Genomic DNA, 19,448 nt, shown 5'->3' with positions numbered 1-19,448 from the left:
ATTGATACTTTGGTACTCTGTTGAGTAAATTGATTTGTTGTACTCAAACACTAATGAATATTGCTTCTTAGAAATGCATAATGACATTCATTTCCTCTGATAAAAGAAAATAGAGGAGAGCTAGCTAGTCATAAATTGGCACAACTATGACAACCAGCAGTCACTAAATTATGTATTTTGTGAATGAGTAAATTTAATTGAAAAAGAAAAAAAACGAATGAGAGTATTGCAAGGGTTTATTTGCTTCTCATGCACCTAACAATAACCTCAACAAATTTCTTATACATGTGTTGCTTCAAATACATCCTCTCCACCTTTTTCCTGCCTTCTATCCCCATTTGCTTCCTTGCCAACTGGTTTTTAAGTAAATACAGAAGATTCTGTGCAAGGACATCGTTCCCCGCTGCACGTCCAATTGGATGAAGAAGACCTGTAACATTGTTCTCAACTATCTCCTTCGTTCCCCCAGAATCTGTTCCGAGAACCTGCTCCCATAAGATTAATTGAAACACAACTATTATCACTCATTCATTTACATTCAGGATTGAGTATTTTTATATATATAAAAACTATTATTTTGAACACTTATATAGTATCAAAACATAAATAAACCTAGGAGCATTTTTCCTAGTTTGAGAAGAACTGGCAATACACAAATCACAAACAAAATCTGTATATTTAGAGGCAACCACTATCAGAAGGCAATGCACCTTTCTTTCGGTCTTAGGCTGGTATAAATAACGTGTGTGTGTTTCTTCAGTAACAATTATCAAAAGGATCAAAGGCCTGTTTGATTTGGATCATTTGAGTTTATCTGCTAACATTGGAACTTGTGAGACTGTTTGGAAGAACTTATGATAGCTTATGACATGCTCATCGGCTGTTTTCAACTTATTACCACAAGCTTTCCTTTATAACTTACGAAAACAGTTTACAAATAGTTTAATTTTATCTTTCGTTATAGAAGTAGCTTATGCATAAGTGTCTATATGATAAGTGCTTAACTAAATTGTCTATCTAAATAGAGCCCAAGTGTGACACTCAAATAAAATAAGTAATTGCATAAGATAAACAAGAGTAAACAAGAGGAAAGCAAACTAGCAGTCATACCGGAAGACCAAATGCCATTGCTTCTATAGTCACCCGTCCAAATGTCTCTCCAAGTCCCTGTTCACCATCTTGTTAGTTAGCAACAGTTTCCCATTTTGGAGGATATTTTCGTAACTAAAGTAATAGCTCTAAATGTAGGTAACAGCTGGAATTTGTAGTCTCAGCAATTATGTGAAGTTGTAAAATAATGAAATATTTTTTAATTTTCAACGTAAAACAATGCCGAAACTTCCATTCAATACTATTTCCAATAAATTCATTAATTACCAGTAAATCTTATCCTTTACTGATAAAGAACACTGAATATGCTAGATGCGAATTCAAAATTTTAAAGGGAACATAAAGACAAGAAGGTATTCTAAAAAAAGAACCAAGGTAAAAACTTCAAGTCTTCAAGATAAGATCATGAGATTAGAAAAAGTAAAATATTATATTTTGTTAGTTTCAAGTTCTCAACTGATAGCACAACATAATATTTCCAACATGATTGAACAATTTTGTCATTTAAAATATCTTTGCTTGGAGCTATGTGTGAATGTCAGGGCAAAGTAGATTCATAAGTGGATGCACATACTCATAATTAGGAAACAAATTAATACCTATATAAAAGCGTTATTACATATATCTATATGAATGAATAAACATTATAACTATTAGTCTATTACTTTATAAATAATAAAAAAAACACAACCTACCTGAGAGTTTATGGCATAAACATCTGCTGCAGAGTATAATGAGGCAACCTGTGTTGTGGCTGGAGTCCACAAAACTGATTTCGAAGTGTTTGGATGCTGTTCTAAGAAACTTAGGAGGCTTTTAACATAATCCACCTTGTTACTTTTGGATCCAACAGAGCCAATGAGAACTTTGAGAGATTGCTGCATTGTTGCTTTGTTATTAGCCAACAATTGCTTCCTTCTGTGTTTGTCAAAGTTCACATAATTAGTGCAATAAATAAAAAATAGATACCACAAAACCATAAGTTACATAATTTATTTCCAGTTTAATGTAACCTGCTTAAAGAATTGTTTGAGGTATCCTTCAGAGCTACTTTGCCGTCTTTCAACAATGGTAACAATTTTCTCATCCGATGTCGTCTAGTCCGTGTAGACAAGCCTTCCTTTATATTTGATAATTTTTTCATTTTCTTATCATCTTGCAATTGTTCGTGTTCTACTACTGAGCTTGCTGATTCAAGAAGCAATAGCTGGCCCTTTCCGGGGTTGATGCTACTTAGAGATATTACAAGCATATCATTGTCAGTTAATCCCATTTCTTTTCGGACCGATTCTCGCAACAACTGCCTTTTCTCAATCATTTTATCAGTACTAAAGGACGGAGTGTTAAGTGTAGAAGGAATGCCGGCTACAAATGCCAGTTCATCATTAACAGACAAAGGAACAATTGCAGGTTGGTATCTCAATTTTATGTTTTCTTCTTCACACCATTTTTGCCATTGTTTAGATTGTGATTCCGAAAGAAAAACCAACATCTTTACTCTGTGCAAGACACCCTTTGAACGGTCAAAGTACTCTCTACGGTTTTCCATGACCCACCAAGCAACTTGGCTCGCACCAGCAGGAAAACGTTCAATATATTGTTCTGGAGACATAAGAAAAGAAAAGTTTTTTTATTAAGACGTATAGAAGAGGAATTACAAACTCATACTGACAAATTATACTTGAATAATCTGAAAATGATTACTTTACAATGAATCGACACAACTACATTTACAAGAGAAATATAATTGGAATTCCTCTGTATTAGAAGCAAAATCAGTAACAGCTAAACAATCCATGGACACAATACCAAACAATAAAGGAAAGAATTAATGATAATTACAATTACAATTATAATCAACAGTTATGAATCTACCACGATATATATAAAGGTTTAAAACTAGAAAATGGTATAAGGTTACGTGAACTATGTAATATGCATACTTATATGTATGATTAAACTCATTCATTTCTAATGGTTTGAATGATTAAAAGGTAAGGAGTTTGTGCCTATCTGCAGGATATAGGTATGTGGAGGATCCAAAGTTAGTGCCATTTAATTAACGAGACACTCGAGTTTTGAAGTATGGCATATGCTTTTGTGGTAAAAGTCCTAAACCAATAGTTATAGAGCTAGTATGATAATGTGGAATTAAGCCTTTTACAAGTTGCAATGTCTGTTCAAAAGACTAGGTCGTCCTAAGCATATTAAGTTATTTTAATATTTCCTTTTGTGGTAGCTACAATTTCAATGAGCATAAACTAACAGGCATATCTTTCTGGCTGACAGCTCAAGATCAATTTCAATGTTGCATATTAATTTGGCACCTTGAGGTTGAAGAAGTATTTGTTTAGTCTAAACTACGAAAGTAGAGGAAGGAAAAGATGGAATTGAAAAGCATTTATATGTTGAGTTATTAAAATTTGACTTTCTAACACTAAAAACAACAAATCTGTTCATACCAATCCATGATGCACATACAGCTGAACCAGCAATTACAAGATCAGCCTTCATTGCAGTTTTGAAGCTTTGATCTGCTTTGTCCTCAAGCACCTTGATCCGTCTTCTAGAAAGCTCTGACATCAAACCACCTTTCCTGCTAAGTGCAACAGCCGAAATAGTGGCACCACAGCTCAAAAGCTCTGTTGCCAATTCCAACATTGAGAGTGGAGCTCCGGTCATGGAAAGCTCGTGGAATATCAAGATAAATCTTCTGGACCAAACAAGGCGTGCAAAGTCCCCCTTCCTATTACATGTCCCGGAACGTTTTTGAGGACTCCATTCCAAAATCCTATCTTCTGTTGAGCCAAATGGACCAACAAGTAATCCATACGTACTATTGGTTTGAGGAATTTCTGGTTCCTGCTCTTCTATATCATTGTTCTTAATTTCCACTATTGGTGGTTTTTTCTTACCACGAGCTTTACCTTTCGAAGATCTCCTGCTCTTCTTCTTTGGGCTTGCTTTACGACGAGAAGGAACCTCATCATCACTTTCCTTCTTCGCCAAGGCTACATTTATTGTTCTACCAATCCCTCCTTTATTTCTAACCGTCTCATTATTAACAGACAAGGAATCATCACTAGCAATCAAATCACGGCGAAGACTTGGATCAGCATCTACGCCAGTATTTCTTGGCCCGGTTCCAAAGCCAGAAAATTCCTCCTTCTTATCAATATGTGCCCACCTGGACTGAAAAAAAATTCCAAGATAAGCCCAGAGGGTAATTAGAAGCAGCCACAACAACACACGATTGCTCCGAAACAACAGAAAACCACCAAGAGTTCTTCCTTCTTTCCTCGGTGTTCGATTAGAGTTTAGTCTTCGAAACGAAGGAGAATTATTTCGTGGAGATGATCTTCCTGATAATGTTGATTTAAAACTTCCACCTGACCTTAATGAAGATAGTTTCGCTAAACTAGCCTGAAATTCACCTCTATTGCTGCTTTCCTCCATTATATTCCTTTCCTCAACAATCATGATTCATATATCACTAATAAGCTTGACCCTTTTAGAAATACACATTCCTTTCCCCAAATTCACCAAAAAATAGTCCTGCAATGCTTCAATCTTGAACAGTTTTCTGATATCAAAGAACTATTAATTTCTCAATCATAACCCTTCAAGTAATTAAAAAAAAAAAAAAACTTTAGCAAGTTAATCCATGTGGGCTATCTTCATAACATCGAAATTTCTTTTCTTGTTATTCATACAACAGTTTAATTAAAAATTAAAACTTTAGCAAGTTAATCCATGTGGGTATCCTTCTTAACACCAAAATTTGTTTTCTTGCTAATCATAGAACAGTTTAATCAGTGTTTCAAGATTGTTTCTATTCTTTAAATCAATAATCTATTGCTTGATCAAAAAGGAACTAATTAAATTTTAGCAACCAAGTAGTAAAAGATCATGCAAGCAAATAAAGAAACTAAGCAATTTGATTATTAATATGCAAAAATCTCAATCTTAGGCAAAGAAATGGAAGCATTACATTGAATTAGATCTGTGATTGATTCTTGAAGTTGAGTTCAGCACTGTGAGAACTTGTGATAACTGAGTTGGATGCAAAGTTCAGTGAAGAAGAAGAAGAAGAAGTTGACACTGTCAGTGTGAGAGTGAGAGAGAAACATGGTTCTAAGAGAAGACTGAGACAAATTGAATGATAGCACGTGCTTGTTACACGTGTGATATATTTCTCAATTTCTTTCTTTCTTTTACACTGACACTGTAATAAATAAACAACGCATGAAATATTGACTGTACCGTCGGTGGGTCTTTCTTAATTCAAACATTCTGTCACCTTTTGATCAATCCAAGGGTCTCAATTGTTGTTTGATCTTTGTCTCATTGATTACTATTTTTGAGTTTCCCTTTTTTGTGGCCTTCTTCTATTTTTATCTTTTCCTTTCTTGGGTACCGGTTAATAACGGATTAATTGATGTGTTGTCGTGTAAATACTATCCTTACGATATGAAAAATGATATTGTACATCATTTTGACAACTTTTGTACAACTTTCTCTCTCATACTCATATTATGTTCTTATTCTCTTTCTTCATTTATCTCTCTTTTTATTGTTTTTGACCAATTAAAAGAGAGAAAAAGTAGGTTGTCACAAAAGTTATCATCAAATGGTTGTTCAAATATAATTACTCTTACAATATAACCTAAGCTAATTAATTGAGTAGTGATATTTGTACAACTTTTTGGTACAACTTCTGTGACAACTTTGGTTTTCTCTCAATTGATTGGTCAAAAATAATAGAGAGAAAATGGGGGGGAGAGAATAAGAAGATAATGTAAGAGCATCCACAATGGTAGTTCTTTAACAAGAACTCCTTAAATGGACCCCACATTACACATCATTTATTTATAATATTTTAATAAAAGTACTTATTAAGGACTCAATGACTCCAATTGGGAGTACACTAATAAGGACTCCAATGAAAAGTACTTAAATAGATCCCACTAACTTTACGTCATTAATCAAAAAAAAAATTATTAAATTATAAATTAGCTCATAATATTTAATTGTAATCCTTAAAAAAAAATTAAATTATAAAATTTTTATTTATTCGTATGAACTTAAATTTATGCTACATTTGCTAATAATTTGAAAATGGAAAAATTATCATTACAAATTTTCGATTCCTTCGTTAAAAAATAACAATAATAATTTACATGAATTACATTTTATTTTAAATGATGACAAATAGATAAAATAATATTTAAAACAACTATTAATTATCATTTTTAAATCAAAATAACTATCAATTATTAAAATATTACTTCTTTTGTCAGCGGACCACATAATACATATTTTATTATTTCTTTTAAATGTGGGACCGTTAGTTGCTTATGGGAGAGATGATTCTTATATGGTTACCCGTTCTTTTATGGGTACTCATTTTTTTTCTCTCCAATGAAGGGTCCTTAACGGGGAATGGTCATTGTTAAGTAAGGACCTCCCATTAAAAATGCTTTAAGTATGAGAGAGAACGTTATTAAAAAATGATTGTACAAATATCATTTCTCTAATTAATTAGTTCATTCTTTAGGGCATCTCCACACTCCAATGGAAGATTAGAGATGTTTTGCACTTTTGCCTAATAGTATGTAAAGTTTATTAGCTACTCTCGTTTGAAAAAAAGAAAAAAAAGAAGGATTGTTATTCAGGTATAATGTTTCGATCATTTGTTTGTCCAAAAAAAGGTATAATGTTTCGATAAGCCCTCCCTCCATCCCCTCTCTCTCACAAACACACATGTGCATAAATGTGAGTTTCATTAATCATTGCAGACTTTATTCAACTTCTTTCATTATATTTCAAAAAAATAAATAATGCATTGTAAACTATTAGTGCGACCAATTTAAACTATTAGTGCGACCAATTTAATAATGCATTGTAAACTATTAGTGCGACCAATTGAGAACTACACATTACACATGAGAGGCTACTACTCTTATCTAAAAAGTCACAACAACGCCAGGTATGTGAATTTTTGTACACTAACATGCACATGAAAAATACACAAATGACATCAAATGACGTCTTTATTGACTTAAACTACAACACAATATACATATATAGCTCAAGTTGTTTGTTAATAGAGTTAAGGGATAAGAAGTTTGAAGTCTTGAGTTCAAATTCAAACAAAGGAATGAATATTGATTAACATTTTTTTGAAAGAGTAGAGATATAAGTAGGCATGGCAACAAAACCATGTCTATGGGTACCATCCCAAACCAACCCCGATTTGACGAGTTTTTTCCAATTTGACTGGGTTTGGGTACGAGTTTGGATTTTCCCTGATTTCAAAATACCGGTACGGGACGGGTAATGGGGATATATGTACCCACCCCCGAACCCATACCCAAACCCTACCCGAATGTAGAAAGGTCATATACATATATATATATATTTTTTAAGGAGGTTGATAATGATATGCTATGTTATTTGGTTTGATAATTGTCATGATATAAGAACTTTTACGGATAGTTAAAGAAGCAACCGAATTATTCGGTAACAAAATTTTAAAATGAACGTAAATTGTTGGATAATGCATTACAACATTACCATTGAAGCTTAAAAAAACTCTTTTTATCTTAAAATTATTGATTCACTGCGGGGACGGGAATGTGGTGGGAATACCCGAACCCATTGGGGACGGGGATGAGATTCAATTTTTCATCCCCGTCGGATATGAGTAGGGTAACGGGTAAGTATATGGAAGTAGGGGATTGGGATGGGAAAGGCGAAACCTGTCCCATCTCACCCCATTGCCGAACTCCCCTAACTCACTTTTTTTTTTTTTATATGTGAGCGTCTTTTTAGGTCTTATCTAATTCTCTATTTTTTTGTCACCATTCTCCCCTCTCTTTATCATTGTATCTCCCCTTCTTTCATCACAACACAACCTTATGGTAATCCTTTTCTTGTTACCGACGACCAACGTTCATATTGATTTCGGTCATTCTCTTCAATCGTTTGGCAGGTACCATTTCATTTTCTCTACAAATCAACGTTGTTTTCCATCGTCAATGTAGTTTATTTTTAAGAAACCAACTTATCGGACATCTTTCAAAGTGACAAATCCGAAAACAACTTTCCATGATTGCTTATTTCTACACATACGAAATCAATAATTTCCAGATTTGTAGAAAATACTTTCCGTCAGTGGTTGGGATGAAATTTGAATTTCAATGGATATCAATACATGAAAACACACAATTAACATAGAACAAAGGACAAAAAATGTAAGAATTGTTAGTTTGGCAACTATTTTGTTGTCCAAGAACATATTTATATACGGTATTGATGCAATTTTCTTTTACAAGTTTTTTCTCTTTCTTAAGAGTCAAATCAATAGTTATAAATGATGTATTTCTATAGTGTCAAATAAATTGCCAATTTTTAGTTTTCAAATAACATTCCTCAAAATGTAAATACTATTCTTACTATGAACACACCAGAAAACAGCAAAAATTTGAAGAACTTGGTATAACATGTAAACAGAAGTAACCCTCGAGAAGGATCATTATTTTCTCTATCAAACATCCAAGTTTACAATCAAATAAAATATATATGTAAATAAAACATGGCCAAGAAAAAAAACTACCTAAAACTTAAACAGGCACCCATCTCTAGTTCAACTTTTCTACATTCACAATGGCACGAATATATTGAGGTAATATCCCCAAAAAAATGTGCTATAAACTCTAGTAAATTGTAACCAACCTAAGGATATTGTTATGCCGCAGGCAATGACAAAATTCAGAGCACTATAAAACCACAACACCAAGGAAACAGAAACAACCAGTCCGCATAATCCATTCATGGCTTCTTGAGGAAACCTGCATTTTTATATATTAAAAGCAAATCAAACCATTAACACACTAATAAATTACCACGCTTGTCTTGTAAACCATACAAAAACATGCAATGTAGACGAACTCCAACTCAGATATGGTCTTCAACAAACAACACTATCAACAAATAGTTTATCTGCATATGATAATAAAATCATATGAAAACAAAAACTTATTTGGTTACACACACATTGATGACCTCAATCTGCATTTTATTAGCAAAATTGTCCAAACAATCTGACTACTGATTTTCACATTTTGGTTCAGTAAAAATGTGATGCAAGCCCAATATGATGAAGCAAATACAATATGGAAAAGTAAGCCAAACCTCAGATAAATATTCCAGAAGCTGGAACCAACTGTCTTGATGGGACCTAGTGATGTGGTGCAAGCACTGTCAACAAATAAGAATATTTTAGGAATAATAACTTAACAAAATCAAAACTAAAAGAAAACAGGTTGGGTTATTGGGGAGGCTTCAAAATTGGAGTCAACAATATGGTAAAGGTACATAGTCTAGCAACAATTTCAGCAAGTAATTATCTTAAAAATAAAAGGACTGTCAAATGTGCATTCAGAAAGCAGGAGGGATATATCAGAAATCATTGGTGATATTGACCTCAACTATATTATGCAAGAACAAGATGTTACAAAAAACCGTTTTGTTATTAAATTAGAGTTGAGTGGTGCAATAAGTAAGAAAACGGTACAAACTCCCAAGCCCAAATGGTTGTTAAAATCACGAGGAAAATGTAGTTATGAGATTTAGTCAATTAATCATCATTGACAGTGGACTTTATTTGAAAATTTCCTCCCACATTCCCTAAATATACAGCCTAATTGCAGTAGACATCCAATATAGTAAAAATTGAAAGCAATTAGAATTGTCAAGACTCGGGTGGTATAAGTAGTTATAGTGAAAACAGGCAGTTGTCATATGGGAGTTAGAAATGGCACTTCAGAATCAATTAATCACCAGAGACAAAATTTTGATTTTCACACCACCCCAACCAATTGCTTTTAGGCTGACGGGGCTCCTTCATTATTCGTACCCCACTCTTCGTCAGCCTCGTTGCCGTTTACGAGTACTGCACCATCTGTTGATTCGGCATCCACGACAACTGCCTCTTCTTGGCTTCCTTCCTCTCCATTTTGTTCCTCCGTGTAGTGTTCTTCTTCCGTATAGTGTTCTTCATTTTGTTCAGTCAACTGCAACAAAGGACAACAAAATAAACCAACAGTCTAATACCACTGACAAACAATTTACAGTGTACCATAAAAGCAAAATACGATATTATGTTGTCAATTAGAATTTCTTGAAACCTTTTGTTTCTGATGTTTCTGTATATTTAGTATACCTCATGATTAGAGTCTCCATTCTCAAGAGGCTCCTCCTCTTCAATCTGCATGTTTCTGAAAGCTTCGACAAGGGTAACATGTGATTTGTCAGCATGGTTGATATACTGCTCTGCTGGAGGGTAAACATTCCTAAAACAGAAATATCAAAATTAAAGTAAGTAAACATTATTAGAACACCAACACAAAAACAGTCAAAGCTGCAAGATACATGCAAGAAAATAAGTGTTCTCCACACTGACCTTGTTTCTGCAGCTTTAGATTCAACAGCAAGTGCAACTTGCCAATCTTCAAACAAATTTGGATATTCCTCCGGATCAGCCAATGATTCAGCAGCTTTTGGATTAACCTGCACTCAAAAACTCTATTTAATCCACAGCAATTTATCAACCTGATAAGACTAACCAAAGAAGACAATTGAATATCTAGTCAGTTTTTTTTTTTTTATAAAAAAACAAAAAAAAAATTCAGAGGTTCTCGGCTCTTGACAACAATTTAATGTATGATAAAATATTGAAACCAAATATAATTGAATGTGTATCTATTTTATTTATTTCATAATTAAATATTGAAACCAATTTATTTTACAATTAAATATTGAAATCAAATATGATTGAATGTTATATCGATTCTTTGGGTTTTTCCAATGGAGGAGTGTGCAGTTTTTTTGGAACTGTAAGGGGATGTTGTTTCAAGTTAAATTTGTTCCCGGGAATAACTCACTAGAATATAATGTTGGGAATCCTATTCTTGGGGTTCTATTTTATTTTTTGAAGTGTTTGGCTAACGTGTGTAACACTCCCGGGACTTGGTTGTAGGAGTGTGGTATAGATACAGTTACACATATATTTCATTCCGATCTCACAGGAATTTTTTTCCAAACCTTCCTTCGAGAATAAAATCATGGGATGTGGAAGTTATTTCGTTCCAGGAAACCTTTTATACACAAGAAAAATTTCGTAACTTAGTAACAAACATTGGAATGCATATTTTCTACCCATATATTATGGGGAATGTATTTAGATGACTTGAAACTTTTACATAAAAAAGATTATTGAATCCAAAATACTCTATACCTGAACCAGGACATTACCTTATTTAGATCTTTACGCCAAATTGCCACTATCTCTGGGACCTTACTTGGGAGATAAGATCGAGCCATTAAAGCTGCCTCTGGAATTCGATTGCTGCAAAAAGCACAACTTGGCTATAAATATAATTCCAGTCTGGTGAATCCACCCGCCCTACCAGCAATGTCAGAATTCTAGAAGATTACCTTTCTATCAATAGTTGAAGGCAGTCTTCGAGTTTACCCAACATAAATAAGCAAAGAAATGCAACATTGTTCTTCCCTTGCTCCTTAGCAAGGGTTGCAAGTTTTGAAATTCCTTCAGCATCTCCAAATGAAGAATATAGCAGCAACAACCCGCTCAAATCCATTGCATGATTCAAACATTCCTCAGCCATTTGCAACTGCAACATGGAAAATACAGTGAGCTACACCAGGACAAGAGATACCCAACAAGAATTATGATTAGGTATCACCAGACTAATTTACAGAATTACTACTAATTTTGACAAATAAAACATTTAACATCCTAATTATACACAAGCATCGGAGTCTAACATGCTCCTGACCTGAACTTCTAACATGCAACAATAAGGACTATTATCCATCAGGTGTACTACAATGCACATGATCATGTTCAGCAGTAGTACATCTCAGAATCTAACATGCTCCTAACTAAAAATTCTAACATGCAACAAAACAAATCTTAACTTGGTCATAACTAAACATTTGTAGTCTTTTGCATCTCAGAGTCCCCATAAGGACTGTATTTGTCGTGCACACAATGCACGTGATCATGTTCAGCAGTACATCATCAAGGCACTCACTTCAATACATATTAGGACACGGACATTTAGGAAAGAAATCAAGCATAAGTGTTGGATAAATTACTAAAGTTGAAGATTTAAATCATATAAAAATACACCTTTCCAGAAGACATAGCTAATTCTCCCAACTGCTTCCATTTAGACTCACTCTGCACTTCTATCGCAATTCCCTGTAAGGAAAGAGATGAAGATATTAGATACCTAAGTTAACAACTTTTACTGCTGAAGCTAAATCTACCAACAGACATTACATGAACATACCTTTGCAACTTCTAATCTACCAAGCTGTATTGCTAGATCAAATCTGTAGTCAGGGTCTGTAGCTACTTCAAGAGCATCCTCTATCATCCCCCGTGATTCCAGAAATCGAGCAACACTGTCATAAAATCAAGTATTTCAATTATGATGCTGATAACATATGGCCAAACTGTAGATCTGAAACTGAACTCGGAAGTTCGAATAAACACTAGATGGTCAAGAGAACAAGATTCTAAACCAAAGCAACAGGCAAATCTATGTGCAAGTGCAAAATATATATGTATGGAAGATTCTTTGGTCAGCTACAAAAGATAAACTTCCATTCCCCAGCAGGTTGAAATCTAGTAACCACACTTACTTGGAGAAAAATAGAAATAGAGGGGAATGACATTTACTAATACTTATACATGAACATTATCTAGATATTGAGAACTTTATGAAGTCCAAGTGTGTTGCCAAAAGCATTTTCTACTACAGAATAATCATATTTCTGCACGATGAAAAGAAATTAATTATTATCCTATAGTATAATATGAATTCCTACCTGTTATGATGCTCTTTGGGAATTGATGGTAGAACTTCGTTGGCACTTTCCAAATCACCACGCATCACAAGTGTCTTGTACTCAATCAAGCTCAAAAGCAGTGTGTATCCCACAACACTAAAAGAAACAATCAATAAAAATAAATAAATAGTTCAGAATACTGCAACTGGGTATTTTAATTAATTGAAACAAACAGTCCACTTACTTAAATTCTTTGTCAATCAAAAACACTCGACTTTGGTTTGCAAGATATCCCAACAAGTACATAGGGCGGTCCAAATGGAACATTGTAGTTACCTAAATTCATAATATTAAACAATAGATTTCATATGACTCCTCCGGTACTAAAAAAAGATGCATATTTTCCCAAAGAAGGAATACAAGTTAATACCTCTCCGCCAACACAGTAATTAAGTCTCCAAGAGGAATTGTTGTAGATAAAGCAATCCCCAACCCAGATACCCGTCCTTACACGTTCATTCATTTCATGAAGGAGCTCAAAAGCATCTTCAACACCTTCCTCGTCTACTGGTCTTCCACTATCTATATGGGATGCAACTACATCACGCTGCACCAGTGGAAATCAAAATGATTACAAGCTCATTCAGTAATGATCAATCAAATATCTACTCAGCAAAAACAGGCCAAAAACTATAAGAAAATGATCAAGTTCTCAAGAATCCTCACGTTGTACTTCAGGATGTAGAATGATGTATCGCTAGCAATTGTTACTAGATCGCCACTATCAGCCCAGTAGAGGTTCTGACACATTAACAAATTAAATCAAACACTGAAAAAGAAGAGAGAAAAAGTAGAACTAGATGTCACCTAATCAAAGCACTTACTTTCACATTGACATCAATGCGGTAAATCAACCTGCATTCAGCCCAATCATAAAAGCAGATGAAATCATTCGAACATATTGCCAGTAAAGTGCCGCCAAATATCCGTTCGGCCGAAAATGTTGGTCGTACACTCTTCTTTTCCTGAAATACCAATTATTTAAACTCCTATTAAACCTTACCTATAGCATGTTTCTGATTACAAGAAGAGTTATAACAATCAGAATAAAAAATTTGTGCACTGTCAAGAGTGAGAACCAAGCCAGGCAATAAAGACAAATGAAATGTAATGGGGGCATATTCTACAGACATAGAGATTTCCTTAAGGAAAATTAATAGCTAAGTTCACATATTCATGCTCCTTGTCATAAACAGTGTTATATGACCAACAAATAGAGCAATAATTTAATAAAATTACTCTGACTATATACAGCTATGGAAAAGAGAGTAGAAATAGAAAAAGAATGATAGAGATCCAGCAGCACTTTCGTGGAGACTGATTCCTCTCTGCCCAAAGGCCCACATTTCCTTGCTCAATGACTGAATCCACTAGGATCCTCCTCTCCATTTTATTGTTGCTCCCAAATGTCTGCTATCCATTCCCAAACCCCTTGCCATATCAGCAAAGATTGTTACAGCCTAATTTCTCCATCTTCCCTTTGCCTCTCATCCCCTCTTAATTTTTTTCCTCTCATGACTTCGTCAGCCAGGAAGTACATAACACAGTACAAAAATGGTAGGATCTAGTACAAGAGCATAGGTGCCATTTATTGGTTCTCGTCACCATTTTCATTAAACATGATACGAGATAAAAGATAAATAAAGTTCATCAAAAGTGCAAACCTGGAAACTTTTGCTGAAAATTTTAATTTTTGATGTACTTTCTCTGACAGCATATTCTCCATCCGTAGACCATGCAAACTCTAGCGCTGAACCAAATGACCTGTTTCTCCATGCCAGTGCAGTGTATATAATATACTCACCATCTCCACATACAACAACGAACCTTCCATTCGGATTGTGTTTTAAATTCTGCATAAAGTAGCTCAACAATCAGACACCCACGCATGAAACAAACAAATACCTCTAAAAATTGAACCAGAAGTAAAGGCTGTTACTATTATTTCAGGGGAAATGCTAACATGTGCTCTAATGGACAAGTTATTATACTAAATTTAGAAACATATTGAAATCTGCGCATTCATATCCTAAAAAGTTTCAAATTTGGTTTTTCGACGCAAATTTTCTATTTTCAGATAACTTGTGCCCTAGGGCACAAGATATCACGACCCTTATTTCAAAGAGGTGTGTTATTTGAACAACCATTTGTGCGACAACTTTTGAGACAACCATAAATTTACAAAGAAAATATGTATTGACACGGAAACCAAAGCAATAAAGAAAGAAAGTAAAAACATAATGTGAGTATGAGAGAGAAGGTTGTCACAAAAGTTGTCATAAAATGGTTGTACAAGTATCATTTCTCTTTGGTTACTCTAAATAGTTACATTTCAATAATTATCTATGTCATACAAAAAACAGAGGTTCCTGCAACTGCAATTAACTTGTGAATTTCGATGTAGATTAACATTACATGATAAAACCTATAACCAGGTCATATGCTGCATAATAAAGTGATGATGAATAAGCAAAATGGCTGATTTCTATCTATATAATGTACATATACCGCTTTCCTAAAATCTGTCAAGGGTTGAATAATGGAGGCATAAATGATAAAAATAGAAAAGTCATGCAAAAGAATATTGCATATAATTTTGAGGAGGATATCGACTCACTTGTGGGTAAAGATCACAAGTACCCAGCTCCTTAACAGCCAAAGGTAACCTTTCTCCATCAGCAACCTAAAAAGCATAGTACTCGCATGTGTCACTAAAAGAGCTTTACACATTTTGTCATACATCACAAGCAAGAGGTATAAATGAGCCTATACCTCCAAACCTGCTCCTATGCTCTTTATATTGACTGTCTGAATTTCATTATGTTTAGCCCAAATAATTTTTCCACTGTTGTCCATGCTAGCTACAGGTACTTCTCTACCAAGTTTGACCATAATCGTTCCTTCGTCATATCCAATCACAACCCTGCATGAAAGGTGTATTAGTAATTGGTATTAATGCAATGAAGGAGGAGTGAGGATGACAAAAATTCATTATTCAGGACACTATTTCCCACTCGAAATTATGAAGGGCCTAAAATATGAGAATAAAATATTACTTGCAGAATTTTATACAGAAATACTCACCGACGTGAACTTTTCAAGTATCCAATAGCCCAAACTCTTTCAAGACCGTAGTTCAATGTATTCTCGAGCCTGCACACAGATTGAACAACCAAAAAAGTTGAAATGGGTAAGTTCTCAACTTCAAACCAAAATCTAGGCAATGCAATAACCAAAATAAACCTTTCATGTAACAACAGCAACAGCGAAAAAAAAAAAAGAGGAAGCAGTGCATCAACCAAAATATCATAATGTTAGCCTCATTTTAAAAGGTCAAGAGTCAACCCCCAGGCAAATAGTTCGATTTCATGCAAGAGATGAGGATAAAAAAAGAGGAACATGCTAAATAAAATAAACATAAAGCTCACAACTCGGTAATCTAGGCATCTCAAATTACCTATAAGTTGTTGAGTGCCATATGCGCACTGTACCGTCCTCAGAACCAGTAATGATTATAGGAAGTTCAGGATGAAAGCATACAGCAGAAACGTTGTGTGTGTGACCGTCTAGGGTCTGGACACAACTTTTGGTCTGATAATCCCATACCTGCTCAATAGGTTATGTAGATATTATCACTATTCATGCACAAATATATATATATATATATATATATATATATATATAGAGAGAGAGAGAGAGACATATATGTGCATGTGTGCAGAAATACAGAATGTATCTACTATTAATTACAACCGTTGGACCACAATCAATGCACCAGATTAAATGAGCTTGTTTAATCTTGACCATTGATTGTATCCAACGGTTCTTAGGCTTTATACGTTCTGATGAAAACATGTAAAACAAGAAAAAGGTGAAAACAAAAAAATTATGCAAAACCTTTGCAGTGTGATCGTCAGAACCAGTGATTAGATAAGGTTTGTCACCGCCTGTAAAGTAATCAACGCAATTCACTCCTTTCTGGTGAGCATCCAATGTAAAATTGGGATCAGGAGATCCAAGATTCCAAATCTGGAAAAAGATAACAGGGGCACCAATGCATTATACGATGAGTATGAGCATAGAAATAATTTAAAAGAAGGAAACAACTGGCAACAAAGAACACAAATATACCTTTATGGTGCGATCAAGAGACGCGCTGGCAAAGGTGTTTGTGTCTTTAGGATTAAATGTCACTTGCATAACATAATGAGAATGTCCTTCGAATATCTGGGTACAAATCCAGCCTTTTTCCCAATCCCAAAGCTTTATGAGCATATCATCAGATGACGACAGAACATAAGGAAGGGTGGGATGAACTGCCACACATCTAATGTAATCTGTATGTGCTTCAAATACTTTGACTTTATCCATTGTGTTGTAATTATATACACGAATAAACATATCATCTGCTCCAGCAACAACCCACTGTTTGCGTGCAACAAACTTCGCTGATCTAACTGCAAAATCATGTTGTGAAAGAGCCCCGGTGGTCTTCAGAGTAAGAATATATAAGTAAAAATATGCCTTCAAGCAAATACATCAAGAGATTTCAAGCACAATGCAGCAAGAGGAAGACATGCAAATGGTGAGATAAAAAAAAAAGGGTTCATATACCTGGTAACTCAGTGACCTCGAAAGATTTGGCCATAGTCTGAAATAGCATAAAAAATATTAGTGCTGATTGATTACACAAGCAAATCTCCATAGAAAATAATGATGCCTCATTTACAGTATAAGTTTGAGAAGAACTTGAAATAAAAAAACGGGAATCGCATGCTATCATCTCTTAATACCAATCCACGAATTAAGTAATATTTACTATCCCAAAACACAGACTCGGAGACTGTAAATTTATGTAACGTAAGATTGTTTACTAGCATTTCTTTGGAAACTCTGAAAGAACATTGGTTATTTTGCGGCAACTATGTATTTCAATTGATGAAAAAACTCCAAATATCATCTACTTAAGCATAAAATAATAATTTTAGCAATGCTTCAATATAAAAGATCACCAAAAATAACCCATTTATGAAACAACTACAAATTTACTTGTTAATATTGTTCAATGTTTTCTCCATAAGCTCTGCTACTAATTAATTTTGTAGGTTCAATGAATAATATAGCTGCTTGAAATTTGAAGGAAACCATGAATAAATAGGTCCCTCCAATCGTGAATTGGCAGCGCATAATATTTAGGCACCATGCAAAAGGTAGCTTGTTTAAATATCAATCAACAAGCACCCGTGTCTGACTTGGGTGCCAATATACATTGCATTTCTCAATTAGGTGAATTTCATTTTTAACAACATACATCATCATCATTTTATATCAATCACATACCTGAGATTGGTAGTTCCAGATACAGACAGTTCCAGAGTATAAACTTGCCAAAATCCTGCATTAACAAAAGGTAACATTGAGTAATTAAATTTTAAATTAAAAAATCAAATCAATAGTAGCATCATATAAGAAACAACGCTATTAATTATTAGTGACTAAATCTCAATAAACCATCGTAGTAGAACCCAGGCACACACAATTGGGATATATCTACTATATAATGATGAAAATAATTACAAATATTCCGAATTATAAACTTAGCTTCGGATCATAAACCACACTTTGATCGAAGACGTGCTTGGTGTTTGATATGTGTCCATATCTAACGCTAACATGGCACACGTGATTGCATTCAATTATGTCATTTTCTCAAATTTTGTCAAACTACTACTACGGTCGACATGTCAGTATGTTTTGACAGGTAGATCATAGATTAATAAATTAATTTGAGAAACTAAATAACGCGGTAAAAGTGAAGCATTCCACTATTTACCATGGTTCAGTTGGATGTAGATCCACACATTTCACTCTTTCTGATCTCTGCGCAAGCTTACGCTGATCAAAGATTATAAAAACACATCAGCATAATCCACACTAACCTTGATTTCATAAAATTAACATCATCAATTAAACACTAAATCAAAATTGAAACCAAACATACCTTGATTTCGAGTCTGAGAGGCTGAAATGCAAGCAACAAACAAAAAACTCGTCAATTACACGGTTTCATAGTAGATCTCATTGAAATCAAAATAGTAAAACCTAACTAAGCGAATCAAGAATCTCGCATTTGAGAAATTGGAAGAAGAAATGATGAAATGGGTTGAAAATTGAGATCAGATCTATAGGAATGTAGAAGCGATTGAGAGAGAGAAAGAAGAGATCGAATGAGAAGATTACCATTGTTGAAGATTGAAGATTGAACTAGCCTCTGTGAAGATCAATCGTTGGAGATCAGAGCGCGAAGAATTGGAAGAGCGAGCTCAGTGATGAAGAAGAGAATGGGGAGAGAAATTTTTGTTTTTGTATATATTGTAGGAAAGAGAGAGAGAGAG

General features: G+C 34.3%; 2 protein-coding genes across 4 annotated transcripts; both read right to left on the bottom strand.

Moving 5' to 3' along the window:
* Positions 1-8: 8 nt before the first annotated feature.
* LOC25487935 (uncharacterized) lies at positions 9-5,291 on the bottom strand. Of its 2 annotated transcripts, none has more exons than XM_024777220.2 (6): positions 5,102-5,291; positions 3,573-4,730; positions 2,124-2,712; positions 1,806-2,028; positions 1,111-1,167; positions 9-485 (listed from the first exon to the last, which is right to left on the bottom strand). In XM_024777220.2, exons 2-6 carry the CDS (start codon positions 4,588-4,590, stop codon positions 237-239), a joined length of 2,136 nt encoding a protein of 711 aa, XP_024632988.1. In that variant the 5' UTR covers positions 4,591-4,730; positions 5,102-5,291; the 3' UTR covers positions 9-236. The 2 variants fall into 2 exon arrangements, with proteins under 2 accessions (XP_024632988.1, XP_024632986.1); XM_024777218.2 differs by having other exon boundaries at positions 3,573-4,693.
* Positions 5,292-8,611: 3,320 nt separating this feature from the next.
* Positions 8,612-19,448, bottom strand: LOC25487934 (coatomer subunit beta'-2). Of its 2 annotated transcripts, none has more exons than XR_003009558.2 (26): positions 19,294-19,448; positions 19,055-19,075; positions 18,887-18,948; positions 18,394-18,448; positions 17,668-17,704; positions 17,185-17,510; positions 16,951-17,082; positions 16,511-16,659; positions 16,138-16,206; positions 15,826-15,976; positions 15,671-15,736; positions 14,718-14,906; positions 13,878-14,018; positions 13,720-13,794; positions 13,424-13,600; positions 13,238-13,329; positions 13,033-13,149; positions 12,492-12,606; positions 12,329-12,400; positions 11,611-11,807; positions 11,428-11,521; positions 10,577-10,683; positions 10,337-10,466; positions 9,955-10,187; positions 9,307-9,372; positions 8,612-8,963 (listed from the first exon to the last, which is right to left on the bottom strand). XR_003009558.2 is itself a non-coding variant. In XM_013610084.3 (26 exons), exons 1-25 carry the CDS (start codon positions 19,294-19,296, stop codon positions 9,353-9,355), a joined length of 2,754 nt encoding a protein of 917 aa, XP_013465538.1. In that variant the 5' UTR covers positions 19,297-19,448; the 3' UTR covers positions 8,612-8,963; positions 9,307-9,352. The 2 variants fall into 2 exon arrangements, 1 of the variants encoding a protein (XP_013465538.1); XM_013610084.3 differs by having other exon boundaries at positions 10,031-10,187.

This window comes from Medicago truncatula, chromosome 2 (genome assembly GCF_003473485.1).
Source record: "Medicago truncatula cultivar Jemalong A17 chromosome 2, MtrunA17r5.0-ANR, whole genome shotgun sequence".
Classification (NCBI taxonomy): Eukaryota; Viridiplantae; Streptophyta; class Magnoliopsida; order Fabales; family Fabaceae; genus Medicago; species Medicago truncatula.
This window is presented reverse-complemented; position numbering and strand designations above follow the sequence as displayed.

Coding starts and splice junctions, on each gene's coding strand:
- LOC25487935 (XM_024777220.2), bottom strand. CDS start 4,590: ATGATTGTTGAGGAAAGGAATATAATGGAGGAAAGCAGCAATAGAGGT. Junction 2,713..3,572: donor TGTATGTGCATCATGGATTG/GTATGAACAGAT, acceptor TTATGTCTCCAG/AACAATATATTGAACGTTTT. Junction 2,029..2,123: donor TCAAACAATTCTTTAAGCAG/GTTACATTAAAC, acceptor TGACAAACACAG/AAGGAAGCAATTGTTGGCTA.
- LOC25487934 (XM_013610084.3), bottom strand. Junction 16,207..16,510: donor TGGCACTCAACAACTTATAG/GTAATTTGAGAT, acceptor ATCTGTGTGCAG/GCTCGAGAATACATTGAACT. Junction 13,795..13,877: donor GCATTGATGTCAATGTGAAA/GTAAGTGCTTTG, acceptor TTAATGTGTCAG/AACCTCTACTGGGCTGATAG.